This window comes from Erythrolamprus reginae (assembly GCF_031021105.1).
Source record: "Erythrolamprus reginae isolate rEryReg1 chromosome 13 unlocalized genomic scaffold, rEryReg1.hap1 SUPER_13_unloc_9, whole genome shotgun sequence".
In the NCBI taxonomy this organism is placed as follows: domain Eukaryota; kingdom Metazoa; phylum Chordata; class Lepidosauria; order Squamata; family Dipsadidae; genus Erythrolamprus; species Erythrolamprus reginae.
This window is the reverse complement of record NW_027248453.1, coordinates 273,403-292,553: the sequence shown is the minus strand read 5'-3', so window position 1 is coordinate 292,553 and position 19,151 is coordinate 273,403. Positions and strand designations below refer to the sequence as shown.

The 19,151-nt window shown below is 49.2% G+C and overlaps 1 protein-coding gene across 2 annotated transcripts in view; it reads right to left on the bottom strand.

Moving 5' to 3' along the window:
- Nucleotides 1-978: 978 nt before the first annotated feature.
- Nucleotides 979-19,151, bottom strand: part of VANGL2 (VANGL planar cell polarity protein 2) — a 53,435-nt gene continuing 35,262 nt past the window's right edge. For both annotated transcript variants that reach the window (XM_070730305.1, XM_070730304.1), the window contains one exon: nucleotides 979-8,161. In XM_070730305.1, coding sequence (XP_070586406.1) covers nucleotides 7,901-8,161 — 261 coding nt within the window. In that variant the 3' untranslated portion in view covers nucleotides 979-7,900. The remainder of the gene's footprint in view (nucleotides 8,162-19,151) is intronic.

Genomic DNA, 19,151 nt, shown 5'->3' with positions numbered 1-19,151 from the left:
ACCAAAATTGACCCGTTGTAAATATACAAGAGATGGACATATCTCGCTGTGATGAAGGCACACATTTGCGACGAAACCAATGGAACGGAGGTTGCTTGCGGAGGTTATGGGAGCTTCCATCAAGAGCCTGGACTGACACCTGTCAGAAATGATGTAGGGTCTCCTGCCTGGATTGGGGGGGGGGGTTGGACCAGATGACCGCAGTCAGGCGGTAGGAAAAGCAAGTAGGATGCTTGGCTGCATAGCTAGAGGTATAACAAGCAGGAAGAGGGAGATTGTGATCCCGCAAAAATGGGCGCTTCGCTGGCAATGGACGTCCGGAGGTGGGGTTTCCCATGGAGGGGAGCCTCAGGGGAATCCCAGCAGCGCAAAAACAGGTGCTTCGCTGGTAACGGACAGGGGAATCCCAGCAGCACAAAAACGGGCACTTCACTGGTAACGGAAGTCCGGAGGTGGGGTTTCCCATGGAGGGGAGCCTCAGGGGAATCCCAGCAGCGCAAAAACGGGCGCTTCGCTGGTAACGGAAGTCCGGAGGCGGGGGGGGCATCCCAGTGGCGGCGTCTTGGGTTTGTAAGGTCAAAACAGTTTGGAAGAAGAGGCAAAAAAGTCTTAAACCCCGGGTTTGTCTCTCGAAAAGTCTGTATGACGAGGGGTTCGTAAGACGAGGTGTCGCAGTAGTTTACTTGTTTGAAGATTGAGTCTTGGGAGAATTTGTGGGACCAGTAGCCGGGCCTAGAACATGTGGCTACTTTCTCGGTTTCTGGTACGTGGGACCGCTTCCATTTCGGCCCTCGGCGCCAAAAAGGTTCGGCAACCTTTGCCGTGTGCCATCCCAGAGGAAGAGTTCTCCAAATTTGGTGGACAAATTGTTCTGTATCCGTGCTTGCTTTCAATAAAATATCGATAAAAGCCCAGGACCCTTCCCCAGTTGGACAAACACCCCCCCTCCCCCGAAAAGACCAGCAGGCCAGACAGGAATACCCAAAACTCCAAAAAGATGTTTATTTTTTAGAAAAAAAATGTACAAATTTACTTCCTATTATTTATGAAAAGAAAAGGGAAAAAAAACCCAACCCTCGACTAACGTTGCTGTAATGCTTAGTACCACTGCAAACGGTAAAAACAAAGTTTTATATATTAAAAAAAATTTACATTTTACAATTTTCTACACGCATGCACAAGTTTTCTCTGCTTTTATTTATTTTATTTTTTTGCATGGGGGGGGGGCATGTCAGAAAATTTATTTATTTATTGGATTTGTAGAGACTCCTAAATGCTTTCCTAAATTCGGTGGGTGCATGTGAGCATGTATTATGTGTGTTTGACCTAAGGAGGGGGGGGGGGGGAGGTGGCTTGTGTTTTAATGCTACTTCCACAGCCTGGGAGGGGAGGATGGTCTCTTGAACTCTTCCCTCCTGCTCAACCCACCAAGTCTTCAAATGACGTGAAAGTGGCCACGAAATTATTTCTAAGTCACGTGTGGATGTGCTTTCAAATTTAAGAGCCCAGGAGTGGGCTGCAAAATACAAGGCGTCCCCCTCACCACCCGGTGGTGATTAAGAAATTTTCTATAGATCTACAGAAAGTCTAGAGGTCTAGAAACTTGGCAACTTTTAAGGATTTGTGGACTTCAACTCCGATCGGTGGGGGATGCCAGCAGGGAAGGTTGGTATTTGTAGTCATGGGGACGCTTGGTTTATAAACTATTAATAGTGCTTCCCGTAACAACCATGGCGAAAATAATGCCATAAAAGTCGCGTGGTCCTCACTTAACGACATTTCCCGGCCCCCAATTGTGGCTGTAAGTGGAGGACTGTAAGTGGAGGGGGAAATGTTAACTTTTGTCAACAGCCACCCAAAAAATTCCTCGAATCCGGGCTGTCTAAGCAACTTTGAGAACTCTTTTAAGACTGTGGACTTCAACTCCCAGAATTCCCCAGCCCGCAGGGCTCTAAACCAAGACGCCCCCCATCCAAAATCAAGGATGGACCCCATTGAATTTCCCTAAAGAATGCCACCTCTTCTGCAGCTCCAAGATCTGGGTGCGAACTGCTTTCAAAGGGCCCAAAATCCTCCTGATGGAATTAACAGAGTTGGAAGGGACCTTGGTGGTCATCTAGTCCAGCCCCCTGCCCAAGCAGGAGACCCTACACTATTTCTGTCAAGTCTCTTCTCGAAAGCCTCCAGGGATGAAAGCTCCCACAACTTCCGAAGGCGACTTCTGTTCCCATTGTTCTGTCCGAAAATTCCTCCTATTTGAGAGCGGCACGAAGGCCAAGCCAGTTTCCTGCCGTTCCCCCTTTAATCCCAGCCATCTTGGGCTTTTCTGGGCTGCCAGAGCAGCCTTTCGGTGGCGCTGAAGGAGGCTTTGGCAGCCCAGAGCGAACGGAGCATTTTCCTTTCTCTGGGCGCTTGAAGGGAATAAACCTCTGCCAGCGCCCAGAGAAAGGAAACCCTCCCTTTGCTCTGATCAGCCCAGAGCGAACGGAGCATTTTCCTTTCTCTGGGCGCTTGGAGAGGGAACAAACCTCTGCCAGCGCCGAAAGGAAACCCTCCCTTTGCTCTGATCAGCCCAGAGCGAACGGAGCATTTTCCTTTCTCTGGGCGCTTGAAGGGAATAAACCTCTGCCAGCGCCCAGAGAAAGGAAACACTCCCTTTGCTCTGATCAGCCCAGAGCAAATGGAGCATTTTCCTTTCTCTGGGCGCTTGGAGAGGGAATAAACCTCTGCCAGCGCCTAGAGAAAGGAAACACTCCCTTTGCTCTGATCAGCCCAAAGCGAACGGAGCATTTTCCTTTCTCTTGGCGCTTGAAGGGAATAAACCTCTGCCAGCGCTGAGAAAGGAAACACTCCCTTTGCTCTGATCAGCCCAGAGCAAATGGAGCATTTTCCTTTCTCTGGGCGCTTGGAGAGGGAATAAACCTCTGCCAGCGCCTAGAGAAAGGAAACACAATCTTTGCTCTGATCAGCCCAGAGCGAACGGAGCATTTTCCTTTCTCTGGGCGCTTGAAGGGAATAAACCTCTGCCAGCGCTGAGAAAGGAAACACTCCCTTTGCTCTGATCAGCCCAAAGCGAACGGAGCATTTTCCTTTCTCTGGGCTCTTGGAGAGGGAATAAACCTTTGCCGGCGCCCAGAGAAAGGAAACACTCCTAAGCGGACAGTTTGATTTCTCAGAAGTTTGATTTACTTGGATGTTATATTGTGTTGTTTAAGGGTTCCCTTTATTTTTTGAGCAATATATAGTTTATTCGGCAAAGGGTCACAGGCACAGCGCTATTAAAAGGCCGCAAAGGTGTTAAGACCTCACCTGGTGGGCACTTGCTCGGTGTCTGAGTAACGACCAAGGACTCTCGAGCCTTTAGCAGATTTGCTGAAGACCCTTATGGACGGTCCTCGATTTGGGACAAAACAACGGAGCCCACAATTTTCCAGTGCTAAGACTGGGTTAAAAGTGAGCTTGTGGGCACCGTTGTTAAACCCAGCCGCCACGCTCGTTAAAATGAATCAAGCAGCCGCTAACTTGGATCTGGATTCCTCCGCTGATTCTGCTTCTCAGGGGCCACCTGGGAGAAGGCCACGCGTGGCGGTCAGGCGACCTTCGCAGGGCAGCGCCACCGACATAAACACACCCACCACACGTGTCCCCAATTCTGACCACGTGAGTGTGGAGACGCTGCCAACGGTTGTGTACAACACATGGTTGTAAATCGCGGACTCCCCGTCCCGGAAACCTCTCCGCGAAGGAGATTGGGCCGCTTAATTTTGATGTATTATTATATTTATTTATTTATTATTATTAAGATTTGTAAGCCGCCTTTCTCGGAGGACTTTGGGGCAAGGGTGACATTTATTTATTTATTGGATTTATATGCCACCCCCTCTCCGAAGACTCCATATAAATGCTACCGTTCCCGCCTAGTGACAGGGAATTGGTAGCGCTGGCGGCACGAGGCTTCGCCCACCTGCCCGGACGGCGCCATGTTGTTTTTGTCCCTCTGCGCGCGTGAAAAAACCACGCGCTTCCGAACCAGTTAGGGAAGTAGATTTCACCGCTGCTTTGGGGAAATGTGACAGGCAGGGAATACGGAAGATATTTATAAATATATAAATATAATGCAAGCTCCGGTGGTGTCGGCGTTGGTTTTATTTTATTTTTAAAAAGGCATCCCTCTCCCCTCCAAAGACAGCGGTAGGCCAAGTTGGCGTTTCTAGGACGTGGGGACTTCAACTCCCAGAATTCCCTGCTAGCCCAGGAACTCTGGGAGTTGAAGTCCCCACGTCATAGAAGAGCCATCTTGGCCTACGCCGTGATTTAAAAATTGGGATTTTCTGATGGGAGTTGCGTAAGGCTTTTTTTTTTTTAAGACCGCGTGGTTCAAAGGCCAAGACCAACACCGCAACGTCAGAAGGGCCTTGTTGGTGGCCGCTTCGTCCTCTCAAAACTATTTTTAAAAATGTGAATCACAGTGATAAACCCGGAGGTCTCGCCACCCTGCCCTTCGCCCCTCAAGGCAGCCCCCCAAGACCAGCTGAGTGCCCCAATTTACAACCCCTGTCAGATCTTCATTTGAAAAGTTACAGATGTGAAAAAAAACCCCAAAAACCCACGTTATATTAAATGGAAACAGCTGTCGAGAAAAAACCCAGCAGAAAAAAAACCCGGGGAGATTCTGGTGACGGTTTTTTCCCTTTAAAGTTTCTGAAAAATTAACTTTGGGTGAGGGGGTGGGGAGAACCTTCTTAGGGCCCCAAATACAGTGGTACCTCTACCTAAGAACGCCTCTACTTACGAACTTTTCTAGATAAGAACCGGGTGTTCCGCTTACAAACCTGAGCCTCTGACACTGTAACCGGAAAAGACGGGGAGAAGCCTCCGTGGGGGCCTGTCTAGAAATCTCCTGGGAGGAAACAGGGCCGGAAAAGGCGGGGAGAAGCCTCCGTGGAGGCCTGTCTAGAAATCTCCTGGGAGGAAACAGGGCCGGAAAGGGCGGGGAGAAGCCTCCGTGGGGGCCTGTCTAGGAATCTCCTGGGAGGAAACAGGGCCGGAAAAGGCGGGGAGAAGCCTCCGTCGGGGCCTCTCTCGGAATCTCCTGGGAGGAAACAGGGCTGGAGAAGGCGGGGAAAAGCCTCCACAGGGCCTCTCTAGGACTTTCCTGGGAGGAAATGGGCTGGAAAATGCAGGGAGAAGCCTCCGTGGGGCCTCTCTAGGAATCTCCTAGGAGGAAACAGGGCCAGAAAAGGCGGGGAGAAGCCTCCATGGGGGCCTGTCTAGGAATCTCCTGGGAGAAAACAGGGACAGAAAGGGCGGGGAGAAGCCTCTCTGGGGCCTGTCTAGGAATCTCCTGGGAAGAAACAGGGCCGGAAAGGGCGGGGAGAAGCCTCCGTGGGGCCTGTCTAGGAATCTCCTGGGAGGAAACAGGGCTGGAAAAGGCGAAGTCTCCGTGGGGCCTCTGTAGGAATCTCCTGGGAGGAAATGGGCTGGAAAATGCAGGGAGAAGCCTCCGTGGGGCCTCTCTAGGAATCTCCTAGGAGGAAACAGGGCCAGAAAAGGCGGGGAGAAGCTTCCGTGGAGCCTCTCTAGGAATCTCCTAGGAGGAAACAGGGCCAGAAAAGGTGGGGGGAAAGTCTCTGTGGGGCCTCTGTAGGAATCTCCTAGGAGGAAACAGGGCCAGAAAAGACGGGGAGAAGCCTCCGTGGGGCCTCTCTAGGAATCTCCTAGGAGGAAACAGGGCCAAAAAAGGTGGGGGGAAGCCTCCGTGGGTCCTCTCTTGGAATCTCCTAGGAGGAAACATGGCCGGAATAGGCGTGGAGAAGCCTCTGTGGGGCCTCTCTAGGAATCTCCTGGGAGGAAACAGGGCCTCCATCCTCCCTGTGGTTTCCCCAATCGAATGCCTTATTTGCTTTTACATTGATTCCTATGGGAAAAATTGCTTCTTCTTCCAAACTTTTCTACTTGAGAACCTGGTCACGGAACGAGTCAAGTTCGTAAGTAGAGGGACCACTGTACACTTTTAAAGTAGTTTCTCAACTTTAGCCAAGTTTTAACGACAGGTGGTATTCTGGGAGTTGAAGTCCACCCGACTTTAAAAGTGGCTACGGTGATGACATTATCACTCTATTGGTCCTGAATTATTGGTCCTCAGCCAACCAGAAATTTGGGGGTTGGGGGGGGGTGAACAGTAAAACTCTGCAAACTGCTTTGTATTTGGGGGGGGCTGAAATTTAGGGAGGGGGTGAGTGAGGGGGAGCCAGAATGCAGACGGGAACAGGCGGGTTAAGATTTTGCACCAGCGAAAAGTGCAAAAATAAAAAATAAAAAATCCCCCTGCTGACTCAAAATCCAGGAAAGGGGTTTTTTTCTTTGCTCAACTCACCCCCTCGTAACCCTAGCAACCCCCTCCCCAGCACCCCTTCACACCAAAGCTTGCTCAAAGCACAAGAGCCATTGTGAGTCGCCCACAATTTTGTGTTCAAGCGAGGAAAGATATTTACAACGCAGGGGGCTCTTTTAACCACAGAAAAAAGCCACCTTCTTAAAAACAAATTCTCCCACCCACCCCGCCCACCCCCACTTCCAGCCTTTTTGCTTTGGGGTTGACCTGTTGGACGTCCAAGTCAGCCCGAGACCCACGAAGGCTGGCAGGACGGTGGCTGGGACTCTCCTGCCTTGGACCACCCGATCCTCCTGGGGCGGTTCCACCCCAAAAACCTTGTGCAGTTGGGACCACCCCGAGAGACGCAGGGAGACGGCCGTCCGGCGCCACCTGGTGGTGTGGCTGTGGGTGCGCAGGTGGGGCGGGTGAGCTTTGTAGAAAACGGACATTCGCAAAAAGTTCCTTGAGCCCGACGACGGTCTGCAGATGCTGGTGAAGACGAGAGTTAGCCCTTCGGGTTTTGGCACGGGGGATGTCCAGCAATCAGGAGGGAGGGAGGGAGGGGCGAGGATGCTGTCCTGGACACCCACTCGCCTCCTCGGTTCCTGGAGGGGGAGGGCTTGCTACGAGGGGGGAGAAGGAAAGAGAGAGAGAAGGAAGAAAGGGGAAGGAGAGTGAGAGAAGGAGAGAAAAAGGAAGGGAGAGAAACAAAGAGGGAGGGAAGGAAGGAAGGGGAGTGAGTGAGAGAAAGGGAGGGAAGGAAGGAAAGAAGGAAGGAGAGGGAAAGAGAGAAAGAAGGAAGAAAGGGGAAGGAGAGTGAGAGAAAGGGAGAAAAAGGAAGGAAGGAAGGAGAGAGAAACAGAGAGAGAAGGAAGGAAGGGGAATGAGTGTGAGAAAGGGAGGGAAGGAAGGAAAGAAAGAAGGGGAAAGAGAGAGAGAGAGAGAGAGAAAGGGAAGGAAGGAGAGTGAGGAGGAAGGAGAGTGAGAGAAAGGGAGGGAATGAAGGAAAGAAGGAAGGGGAAAGAGAGAGAAAGAGAAGGAAGGAAGGAAAGAAGAAAGGAAGGAAGGAAGGAGAAAGAGAGAGAAAGGGAGGGAAGGAAGGAAGGGAGGAACAGGAATGAGAGTGAGAGGGAGGGAAAGAAGGAAAGAAGGAAGGAGAAAGAGAGAGAAAGAGAAGGAAGGAAGGAAAGAAGAAAGGAAGGAAGGAAGGAGAAAGAGAGAGAAAGGGAGGGAGGGAAGGAAGGAAGGGGAATGAGAGTTAAAGAACGGGAGGGAGGAAGAAAAGGAAGGAAGGAAGGAAGGAAGGAAGGAAGGGCCCCTGCCCTTCCCCTCAGTTGGGGGCCACACAGGAGAGGGGTGGGGGAGGCATGGATTAGGGGAGGGCAGGCGGCCCAGAGGGTCTTCTAACTGACCTCAGGAACCCTCTTCCAGCCCGAGAGAGACGCAGGCTGGCGCCAGGCCATTGTCCCCTCCTGGCGGGGAGCCGCCTTCCCCGGCACTCAAGCCCCTGGGCCCCGCCGTGGGTCAGACCGAGGTCTCCGACTGCAGCCGCATGACAAACTTGTGTGACTTGGGGTCCACAAACTCCTCGGAGAGCTTGAAAAAGGGGATCTTTTTGGTGCTGACCACGAGGCTGAAGTCGTGGCGCTTCAGGACAAAGACCACCCCGTCCTTCAGCCCGTTGGTCACGGGCTCCTCGCTGACCAGAGTCCACTGCTTGGCCAGCCAGCGGTCCTTGTGGTATTGGATGGTGGGGCCGGCCGTTAGGTAACGCTCCAGGAAGGCCTGCGAAGATGGACGGAGAGAAAAAACAGGTGAACAAGAATTGGGGGGGGGACCTTGCAGGGTCATCTAGTCCAACCCCCTACGCCGGCCTCTACCTAGGGTCATAGAAACATAGAAGATTGCTGAGCTGGCGAATATGACCCTCGAACTACAGGACGGAGAAAACACAACACACAAAGCCATCGCGATCCTTTTACCCTTCACCCAAACAATTATCCCACAAACCTATAAAACAATATTATGGATCATTGATAAAAGGGTGAAGGAATTAAAAAATGACAAAACTTAAAAACTCTTTTAACTCAAGTTTAGGAACTTAAAAAAACTTTTAAAAACTTTAAAAAAAACTTTCATCTATACCGATAGTGAAGATCTTAAAAGCTGGCGAAAATGACCCTCGAACTACAGGACGGAGAAAACACAACACACAACACCATCGCGATCCTTTTACCCAAACAACTATTCCACCAACCTATAAAACAATAGAATCAATTGATAAAAAGGACGAAGAAATTCAAAAACGACAAAAACTTAAAAACTCTTAACTCAAGTTTAGGAACTTAAAAACTATACCGATAGTGAAGATCTTAAAAGCTGGCGAAAATGACCCTCGAACTACAGGACGGAGAAAACACAACACACAACTCCATCGTTATCCTTTTACCCTTCACCCAAACAATTATCCCACAAACCTATAAAACAATATTATGAATCAATTGATAAAAAGGACGAAGAAATTAAAAAACGACAAAACTTAAAAACTCTTAACTCAAGTTTAGGAACTTAAAAAAACTTTTAAAAACTTTAAAAAAACTTTCATCTATACCGATAGTGAAGATCTTAAAAGCTGGCGAAAATGACCCTCGAACTACAGGACGGAGAAAACACAACACACAACACCATCGCGATCCTTTTACCCAAACAACTATCCCACCAACCTATAAAACAATATTATGAATCAATTGATAAAAAGGACGAAGAAATTCAAAAACGAGAAAACTTAAAAACTCTTTTAACTCAAGTTTAGAAACTTAAAATAACTTTAAAAAACTTTTAAAAAACCTTTCATCTATACTGATAGCGAAGATCTTAAAAGCTGTCAACGGGCTGTCAACAGATGACGCCATTTTTACGACATCGGATAAATGTGTAGATATGAATTTATCTCTTCCTTTATTATTATTCCAATATTATGAATCATTGATAAAAAGGACGAAGAAATTCAAAAACGAGAAAACTTAAAAACTCTAACTCAAGTTTAGAAACTTAAAATAACTTTAAAAAACTTTTAAAAAACCTTTCATCTATACTGATAGCAAAGATCTGAAAAGCTGTCAGCGGGCTGTCAACAGATGACGCCATTTTTACAACATCGGATAAATGTGTAGATATGAATTTATCCTTCTTTCTTTTATTTTTATTTTGTTCCCCCCTTTTTCTTTCTTTCTTTCTCTCTTTGGCCTTATTTTCTCTTATATATATAAGCGTGTGTTTTGATTTATAACTGTATATTCTAAATTCATATACGTTTGTATCAATATTCGCATACTCTTTTTCCTTTATGTACCACCTCCCCTATTTATCTTCAATAAAGATCATTTTAAAAAAAAAAAAAAATTTAAACAGATTGACAGCAGAAAAAGACCTCCTGGTCCATCTCGTCTGCCGTTCTACTATTTCCTGTATTTTATCTTAGGATGCATCTGTGTTTATCCCAGGCATGGAAGTTGGTTCCAAGCCTCTACGACTCTTTCAGTGAAATAATATTTTCTTATGTTAGAAACATAGAAGACTGACGGCAGAAAAAGACCTCATGGTCCATCTCGTCTGCCCTTATACTATTTCCTGTATTTTATCTTAGGATGCATCTGTGTTTATCCCAGGCATGGAAGTTGGTTCCAAGCCTCTACGACTCTTTCAGTGAAATAATATTTTCTCATGTTAGAAACATAGAAGACTGACGGCATAAAAAGACCCCATGGTCCATCTCGTCTGCCCTTATACTATTTCCTGTATTTTATCTTAGGATGGATCTATGTTTATCCCAGGCATGGAAGTTTGTTCCAAGCCTCTACTACTCTTTCAGTGAAATAATATTTTCTTATGTTAGAAACATAGAAGACTGACGGCAGAAAAAGACCTCATGGTCCATCTCGTCTGCCCTTATACTATTTCCTGTGTTTTTATCTTAGGGTGGATCTATGTTTATCCCAGGCATGGAAGTTTGTTCCAAGCCTCTACTACTCTTTCAGTGAAATAATATTTTCTCATGTTAGAAACATAGAAGACTGACGGCATAAAAAGACCCCATGGTCCATCTCGTCTGCCCTTATACTATTTCCTGTATTTTATCTTAGGATGGATCTATGTTTATCCCAGGCATGGAAGTTTGTTCCAAGCCTCTACTACTCTTTCAGTGAAATAATATTTTCTTATGTTAGAAACATAGAAGACTGACGGCAGAAAAAGACCGTTGAACTTACCTGAACGGTCTTCTCGATGCACTGCAAGGAGAGTCCAAGATGGGGTATTCTTCAGTCTGATTGGTAGGGACTGAGTTTTAATTTAAATATTAATCACTAGGCAGGCACCGCCTCCCCCTTAGCCCTCCAGTCTAAAATAAAGCGAAGGAGCAGTAAAGCAAAAACCATTTATTAAACAATATCAAACTGCAACCTTGAACCGTAACCAGAAACCACACCCCCACGGGAACCCTGGTCCCAGAATCGGGAGGGTTTGGACTCTCCTTGCAGTGCATCGAGAAGACCGTTCAGGTAAGTTCAACGGTCTTTCTCCAATGCACTTGCAAGGAGAGTCCAAGATGGGATATGCCCAAGTTATAATCACAGGGAGGGACAAGACTGGACCAGGGGTTCCGAGTAGGAACAGACCCTTTGTAGTACCCTCCTCCCAAATGCTGCTTCCGCCGAAGCAAACGAGTCAATTCGATAGTGTTTGATGAAAGTGGACGGAGCTGCCCACGTGGCCGCCCTACATATGTCCTCTAAGGAAGCTTGGGTCCTCCAGGCCGATGAAGTAGCCGCACTTCGAGTTGAATGTCCAGTTATCCCCGGTGGAACTGGGGAGCCTTTGGTCCTATACGCCTCTGAAATACATTCCCTCAACCAGCGGCTGATAGTCTGAGAGGACACCTTGGTGCCCATGGTTCTAGTGGAAAAGGATACAAACAGGCCTTCTGACCGTCTAATAGGCTGAGTCCTCCTAACATAAATTTTTAGGACTCGCCTCACGTCCAGTTTATGCCACCTCAATTCAGAGGGGTGAGTCCCATGAGAACAGAAGTCAGGGAGCACTATATCTTGAGCCCTATGAAAGGATGTGTTTACCTTCGGAATAAACGCCGGATCCAGTCTAAGGACCACTCTGTTTGGCTCAAAACGGCAAAGGTCTGGTCTTGTGGACAAAGCGGCTATTTCAGAGACCCTTCTGGCTGAAGTGATAGCAACCAAGAAGGCTGCTTTGAAGGTCAGTAGCCGTAACGAAATCTGACGTATGGGTTCAAACGGGGGACCTGTCAATGCATGTAACACCAAGGGTAGGTCCCAGGAAGGAAAGCGATGAACCGTTGGTGGTTTTAGATTGGCCGCTCCTTTCAAGAAATCCCTGATCCAGGGATGTCTGGTAAGGGAACGGTAACTATCTGTTGAGATGATGGTGGCCAGAGCGGCGACATGACGGCGTAATGTATTTGGGGCAAGGCCCTTCTCCAGGCCCGCCTGCAGAAAAGTTAGAACAACAAGCGGAGAGGCCGTCTGAGGATCTATCCCCCGCTGTTCACAAAACTTGTAGAAAGCGGCCCAAGTGGTCTGATAAATCCTCCTGGTAGAGGGTCTGCGGGCTGCTTGAATAGTGGCAATGACCGTGTCTGGCAAAGCTTGGCGTTTTAGATGTTCCCGCTCAAGTGCCACACGGTCAGTTGCCACCACTGTGGCTCCGGATGAGACAAGGACCCCTGGGTCAGGGAGATCTGTCGGTCCGGGATCCTCCAGCTGGGTGCCGTCGAAAGTTGCACCAGGTCCGCGAACCAGGTGCGGCGAGGCCAATACGGGGCTATCAGTAGCACCTCTGCTCTCTCCTCCAGGATCTTCCGTATCACCCTGGGGAGAATAGATAGAGGCGGGAATGCATATAGAAGGCCCCGAGGCCATTGAAGAGTTAGGGCGTCCACTCCTTCCGCACCGGGGGATGGGTATCGAGCGAAGAAGCGAGGAAGCTGGGTGTTGAGGCTGGTGGCAAACAAGTCCATCACCGGGTCTCCGAACCTCCTCACCACTTCCTGGAAGATCTCGGGATCCAGCCGCCATTCGCCCGGGTCGAGTGTCTGTCGGCTGAGCCAGTCCGCCCACACATTCTCCACTCCCGAGATGTGTTCCGCTGACAGAGAGGCCAAGTTTTCCTCTGCCCATCTGAGAAGTGATGTTGCTTCCTTCATCAGTCTCCTTGACCGTGTTCCCCCTTGTCTGTTGATGTGGGAACGTGTGGATACATTGTCGGTCAGGATACGTACATGTCGACCCCGTACTAGATGAGCAAGACTGTGGAGGGCCAAAGAAACAGCCTTCAGCTCCAGGAAATTTATATTGACCTCTTGCAGGTCCTGAGGTTCCCAGAGGCCCTGAACCATGTGCGAGGAGAGGTGAGCTCCCCACCCTATCAAGCTGGCGTCCGTTGTTATTATGATAGGGTCCATATCCAGGAACGTGGAGCCCCTGGTTAGTGAGGGGGAACTCCACCATTTTAAAGAGTAGCGTACCCTGGCGGTGAGGGAGACTCTCTTGTGGGAGTGGCTTGTCTTTCGTCTTTGGTATGGTAGCAAAAACCATTGGAGTGGTCGTAGATGGTGTCTTGCCCATGGCACTATATCGATACACGAGACCAGAGTTCCTAAAATCTTTGACAGTAGTGCAAGACTGGGATATCGATGATGTTCCAGCTCCCTCATCAAGTTCCTGATTGTCTTTTGTCTCTCCTGGGACAGAAAAACCATACCCAGGTTAGAGTCTATAGTGGTGCCCAGGTGGGCAAGACGGAGTGTAGGTATTAGGTGACTTTTTGTCCAGTTGATTGTAAAACCGTGGTTCTGTAGTGTCTGGATCGTTAGCTGTGAGTCTCTGTGCGCCTGTTCTCTGGTTCTTGACAAAATGACGATATCGTCGAGGTACGCCATCACGCGTACCGACTGGCGTCTGAGACTGGCCGTGAGGACGTCCAGTAGTTTGGTGAACGTCCTGGGGGCGGAGGACAGTCCAAAGGGCATTGCCTTGTACTGGAAATGTGCCCCGTTGAAAGAGAATCTCAGGAACTGTCTGTGATTCGGGAATATGGGTACATGGAGGTAGGCCTCCTTCAAGTCTATAGATGTCATAAGGTCGTCCTGCCTTATGGATGCCAGGATGGACTTTAGTGAGTGCATTTTGAATCTTCTGTATTTTACGTAGAGATTCAACTGCCGAAGGTTGAGGATCATCCGGACTCCTCCTGAGGATTTTGGCACGAGGAAAATTGCCGAGTAAAAACCCCTGCCTCGATGAGCTGGGGGTACCTCCTCTATAGCCCCTATCTCTAGAAGGTGGGACACCTCTTGGTATAGGAGCTTCCTTTTTTGTGGGTCTGACGGAATGCGACAAGGCAGGAAGCGTTGAGGGGGAGGTCGAAGAAACTCGATCCTCAGGCCCCGGGAAACCGTGGATGTCGCCCAAGCGTCTGAGGACGTGGTTTCCCAGATGCCCGAGAACCGCAGTAGCCTGCCGCCTAGGGGTGCAGTGCCCAGTGAGTCATTTGTTCCTTCTAAAGCCTCTGTTGGCCCCTCTGAAGGGGCGGCGCCCCTGGTAGGACCTATTTCGATCCGCCTGGGATGTCCTGTCCGACCTGAAGGATCCCTGGTTGAAGGAGCCCTGGAAGTATGGCCTCGGCGTCTGGGAATTGCTCGAGGAGGGCTCCGTCCGAAAGGGTTGTCTCCGCTGATAGGGGGTGAAGCGCCTATCTTGTCGTCTGTTAGCTCTGGGCATCACCTTCTTCTTGTCCTTGTCCTCGATTAGGACATCATCGAGGACCTCTCCAAACAGCTTTTTCCCCTTAAACGAGGAAGAGGCTAGACTCCATTTGGACTTGACGTCCGCCTGCCAGTTGCGGAGCCAAATGAGTCTGCGTGACGCCACAGAAGAGGCCATTGCTCGTGATGCAAACTTCGCGGCATTCACTGTGGCATCCGCCGAAAACTCCGTGGCCGCCAACAATTTGTTGAGGTCCTGACGAAGTCTGCCGTCCTCTGGGTCAGCTCTGGCCTGGATTTCTTTAATCCAGAGGATCATGGCCCTGTTGAAGAACGAGGCCGCCGAAGCGGCTCGCACGGCCCAGGCTGCCATCTGGTGAGTCCTGCGAGCCACGTTTTCCGCTCTCTTGTCCTCGGCCTTCAGACCTTCCTGTGACTCAGACGGCACGAGGGCATTGGACACCAGGCTTGTGACAGGCTTGTCCACGGCTGGAAACTCCAGCAGCTCCTCCATCTGCTGGTCGAAAGTATAGAACTTGCGGTCAAGATTGGAGGGTCCCTGGGCCGCCGCCGGGTTCTCCCATGGGCGTTGGATGGTTTCTAGAAACAGGTGGGAAGATGGGATGTTCACCGTCTCCTGTTTGGGGAAGACAAACAGACCTCCCGCGGGTTGTGCCTCATCAGAGGGTACCGCCTGACCGCTCTCTCCCGCCTGATCGATGGTTAACTTAGCCTTATTCAGGAGCACCCTGAAGAGGGAGGATTTAAACAAGCCCGTGTAACTGGGTTGCTCAGGTGGCTGGTCATCACCAGACAGGTCATCCTCAGCGGCGCTGAAGTCATCTCTATAGGAATCCTCCTCCTCAGCTGATTCCATCCAGGACTGCGTAGCCGGGTCCCTCCAGGGGTCTCTGGGTCTCATCTGAGGGGGTCCCACTGGAGCCTGCTGAAGCTGTTGCGCTCCCGTAGCTATGCCTTGGTTATATGTATTAGTGATCAGGTCTTGGAGGGCCTGGGGCATGCTCTGCCAGGTATCCTGAGAATCGCGAAGGCCTGCAGCCGTAGGGGTGAAAGTGGCTGCCTGCGCATGGGGAGAGGAAGAGTAATTAGGAGGCCAGCCTGTTGGGTGCCTCCCCAGGCTATAAGGGTCCGCCCTGGATGATGACCAGGCCTGGGCTCCTCTTTCAGGGGACCAATCCCTCTCAGATGTTGAGGTCCCCATCCCCTGGTAGACCATAGGGGGAGATATGGAGGAATTGGCAGACAGTTGCTGGCTAGGGGGCAAGGCCGGTCCTGCTGCCCTTTGTGAGGCCTCTAGTTGCTTTTCCAGCGCTCTAATGCGCTTCTCCGCATCCCTCAAGGAAGATCCCTGGGCTGACTTTGCCTTAGAGGCTTTTTCTTTGGGGGTACTGGGCTTGTTAGCAGAAGCCTCATCCCCAGCAGGTGGCGCTTGGTCTGCCATGGCCGGATTGGTAACTCACGATCACCGATTGCAGCCTGTAATGCACCTGCGTTCCCCACTGAGCTCCTTAGTGTCGCGGCAGCCTCCGGGAGAAACGAAAACGAAATTGGGGGATGAAAACCCCTTCTGCGCCTGCGTGCCCAGTGTCGAGCCGGCGACCTCACCAACATGGCCGCCGGCCCGTTCCCATGGTAACCGGGCTCAATTTGGGCGCGAGAAGCAGCTGCCGGGGGTCTACGGACCATCTCAAGATGGCCGCCTGACCCCACCAAGATGGCTGCCAGCCGGTTCCCTAGGCAACCGGACGCTTACTCTGGGAGGCGGGCGGGAAAGGACCGCCGATTCCCGCCCTCTGCAATCGCCCGTTTTGTCTCTCCTGGGCGATGCCTCCTTCCTGAGGAGCCGATCCGCCGCGGCGAGCCTTCGACTGAGGGCGCGGATCGCTCCCGCCTGCCTTCCGTTGGGGGGGGGGGCGCTAGCCTCCCCTGCGGGCCGCTCGGAGCGCAATGTGTATCCCGGCCCGTGGTATGTTCGCCGGGGGAGGGACGGACCCCCCGAGGCGGCAACCACCTCCTCGTCCTCCGGGTGCCACCGCGGAGGTAGGCTACCCGGGCGCTCACTCCCAGACCCAGGCTGGCATCTGTAGATCTTTCTGTGAGGGTCTTAAGTTGGGAGGAGCTGCAGGCAACTGGGTTAACCCACTGGAGGTTTGGAACCCAGGCCCGCCCGAGGAATTATTCCCCCAGCTGCACCTAAGGGAAAAAAGGAAAAAGAGAGAAAAAATTAGTACAATAAAGGTATAAACTATTTAATAATAATAAATATACCTAAGAGAAGTAACTCAGGAGTCCCTTTACTGCGACTGAGTTTTTTAGACTGGAGGGCTAAGGGGGAGGCGGTGCCTGCCTAGTGATTAATATTTAAATTAAAACTCAGTCCCTACCAATCAGACTGAAGAATACCCCATCTTGGACTCTCCTTGCAAGTGCATTGGAGAAAGACCTCATGGTCCATCTCGTCTGCCCTTATACTATTTCCTGTATTTTATCTTAGGATGCATCTGTGTTTATCCCAGGCATGGAAGTTGGTTCCAAGCCTCTACGACTCTTTCAGTGAAATAATATTTTCTCATGTTAGAAACATAGAAGACTGACGGCAGAAAAAGACCTCATGGTCCATTTAGTCTGCCCTTATGCTATTTCCTGTATTTTTATCTTAGGATGGATCTATGTTTATCCCAGGCATGGAAGTTTGTTCCAAGCATCTACTACTCTTTCAGTGAAATAATATTTTCTCATGTTAGAAACCTAGAAGTCTGATGGCAGAAAAAGACCTCATGGTCCATCTTGTCTGCCCTTATACTGTTTTCTGTATTTTATCTTAGGATGGATCTATGTTTATCCCAGGCAGGTTTCAATTCAGTTACTGTGGATTTATCCACCACGTCTGCTGGAAGTTTGTTCCAAGCATCTACTACTCTTTCAGTCAAATCATATTTTCTCACGTTGCTTCTGATCTTTCCCCCCAACTAACTTCAGATTGTGTCCCCCTTGTTCTTGGGTTCACTTTCCTATGAAAAACACTTCCCTCCTGGACCTTATTTAACCCTTTGACGTATTTAAATGTTTCGATCATGTCCCCCCTTTTCCTTCTGTCCTCCAGACTCTACAGATGGAGTCCATGAAGTCTTTCCTGATACGTTTGATGCTTGAGACCTTCCACCATTCTTGTAGCCCGTCTTTGGACCCCTTCAATTTGGTCAATATCTTTTTGTAGGTGAGGTCTCCAGAACTTACCACCTAATACTCTCAAAAATGTTTCCAGATACATCGTCTAACTGTTGGAAGTGCAAGACGAGATGGACCAGGAGGTCTTTTTCTGCCGTCCATCTTCTATGATTTCTATGTTAAGATCTGGTATGTTACCAAATATTAAATTTCAATTAAATATTATCTCTTTAGCCCTCTTTCGATTAAGTCCTGGGGCGCCCCCTGGTGGCGCTGTGGATTCCCTGCCGCCCGAAAGCCCCCTGTTGCTTATCTTGAGTTTGTCTGAAAACCTGCTGTCGGATAAAGACGTCAAATTTTAATTTAATTTCTCCCAGAAAATGTCTTGCAAAAAAAAAAATTGGCCTTTTAAAATTACGCGCAAGAATTTTACAAACCAGCCAAAATAGAAACCTAGGAGATGGACGGCAGATAAAGACCCCATGGTCCATATAGTCTTGACCTTATACTCTTTCCTGTATTTTGCCTTAGGCTGGATCTAGGTTTATCCCAGGCATGGAAGTTTGTTCCAAGCATCTACGACTCTTTCAGTCAAATAATATTTTCTCAGGTTAGAAACCTAGAAGACTGACGGCAGAAAAAGACCTCCTGGTCCATCTCGTCTGCCCTTATACTATTTTCTGTATTTTATCTTGGGATGGATCTATGTTTATCCCAGGCATGGAAGTTTGTTCCAAGCCTCTACGACTCTTTCAGTCAAATAATATTTTCTCATGTTAGAAACCTAGAAGACTGACGGCAGAAAAAGACCTCATGGTCCATCTGGTCTGCCCTTCCACTATGTCCTGTATTTTATCTTAGGACGGATCTATGTTTATCCCAGGCAGGTTTAAATTCAGTGACTGTGGATTGACCGACCACGTCTGCTGGAAGTTTGTTCCAAGCATCTACTACTCTTTCAGTCAAATCATATTGTCTCACATTGTTTCCCCACGCTTGGCAGGGCCAAGTCTCAAAAAGGGTGAACAACTGCGGTCAGTTGGTAGGGAAAGCGAGTCGAAGGCTTGGCTGCATAGCTAGAGGTATCACAAGCAGGAAGAGGGAGATGGTGATCCCGCTGTATAGAGCGCTGGTGGGGAGACCCCATTTGGAATAATACTGTGTCCAGTTCTGGAGACCTCACCTACAAAAAGATATTGACCAAATTGAAGGGGTCCAAAGACGGGCTACAAGAATGGTGGAAGGTCTCAAGCACAAAACTGACCAGGAAAGACTTCATGGACTCCATCTGTAGAGTCTGGAGGACAGAAGGAAAAGGGGGGACACGATCGAAACATTTAAATATGTCAAAGGGTTAAATAAGGTCCAGGAGGGTTTAAGTGTTTTTAATAGGAAAGTGGACACAAGAACAAGGGGACACAATCTGAAGTTAGTTGGGGGGAAAATTAGAAATAACATGAGAAAATATTATTTAACTGAAAGAGTAGTAGATCCTTGGAACAAACTTCCAGCAGACGTGGTCGGTCAATCCACAGTCACTGAATGTAAACCTGCCTGGGATAAACATAGATCCATCCTAAGATAAAATACAGGAAATAGTGGAAGGGCAGACGAGATGGACCATGAGGTCTTTTTCTGCCGTCAGCCTTCTATGTTTCTAACATGAGAAAATATTATTTCACTGAAAGAGTAGTAGATGCTTGGAACAAACTTCCATGCCTGGGATAAACATAGATCCATCCTAAGATAAAATACAGGAAATAGTATAAGGGCAGACGAGATGGACCA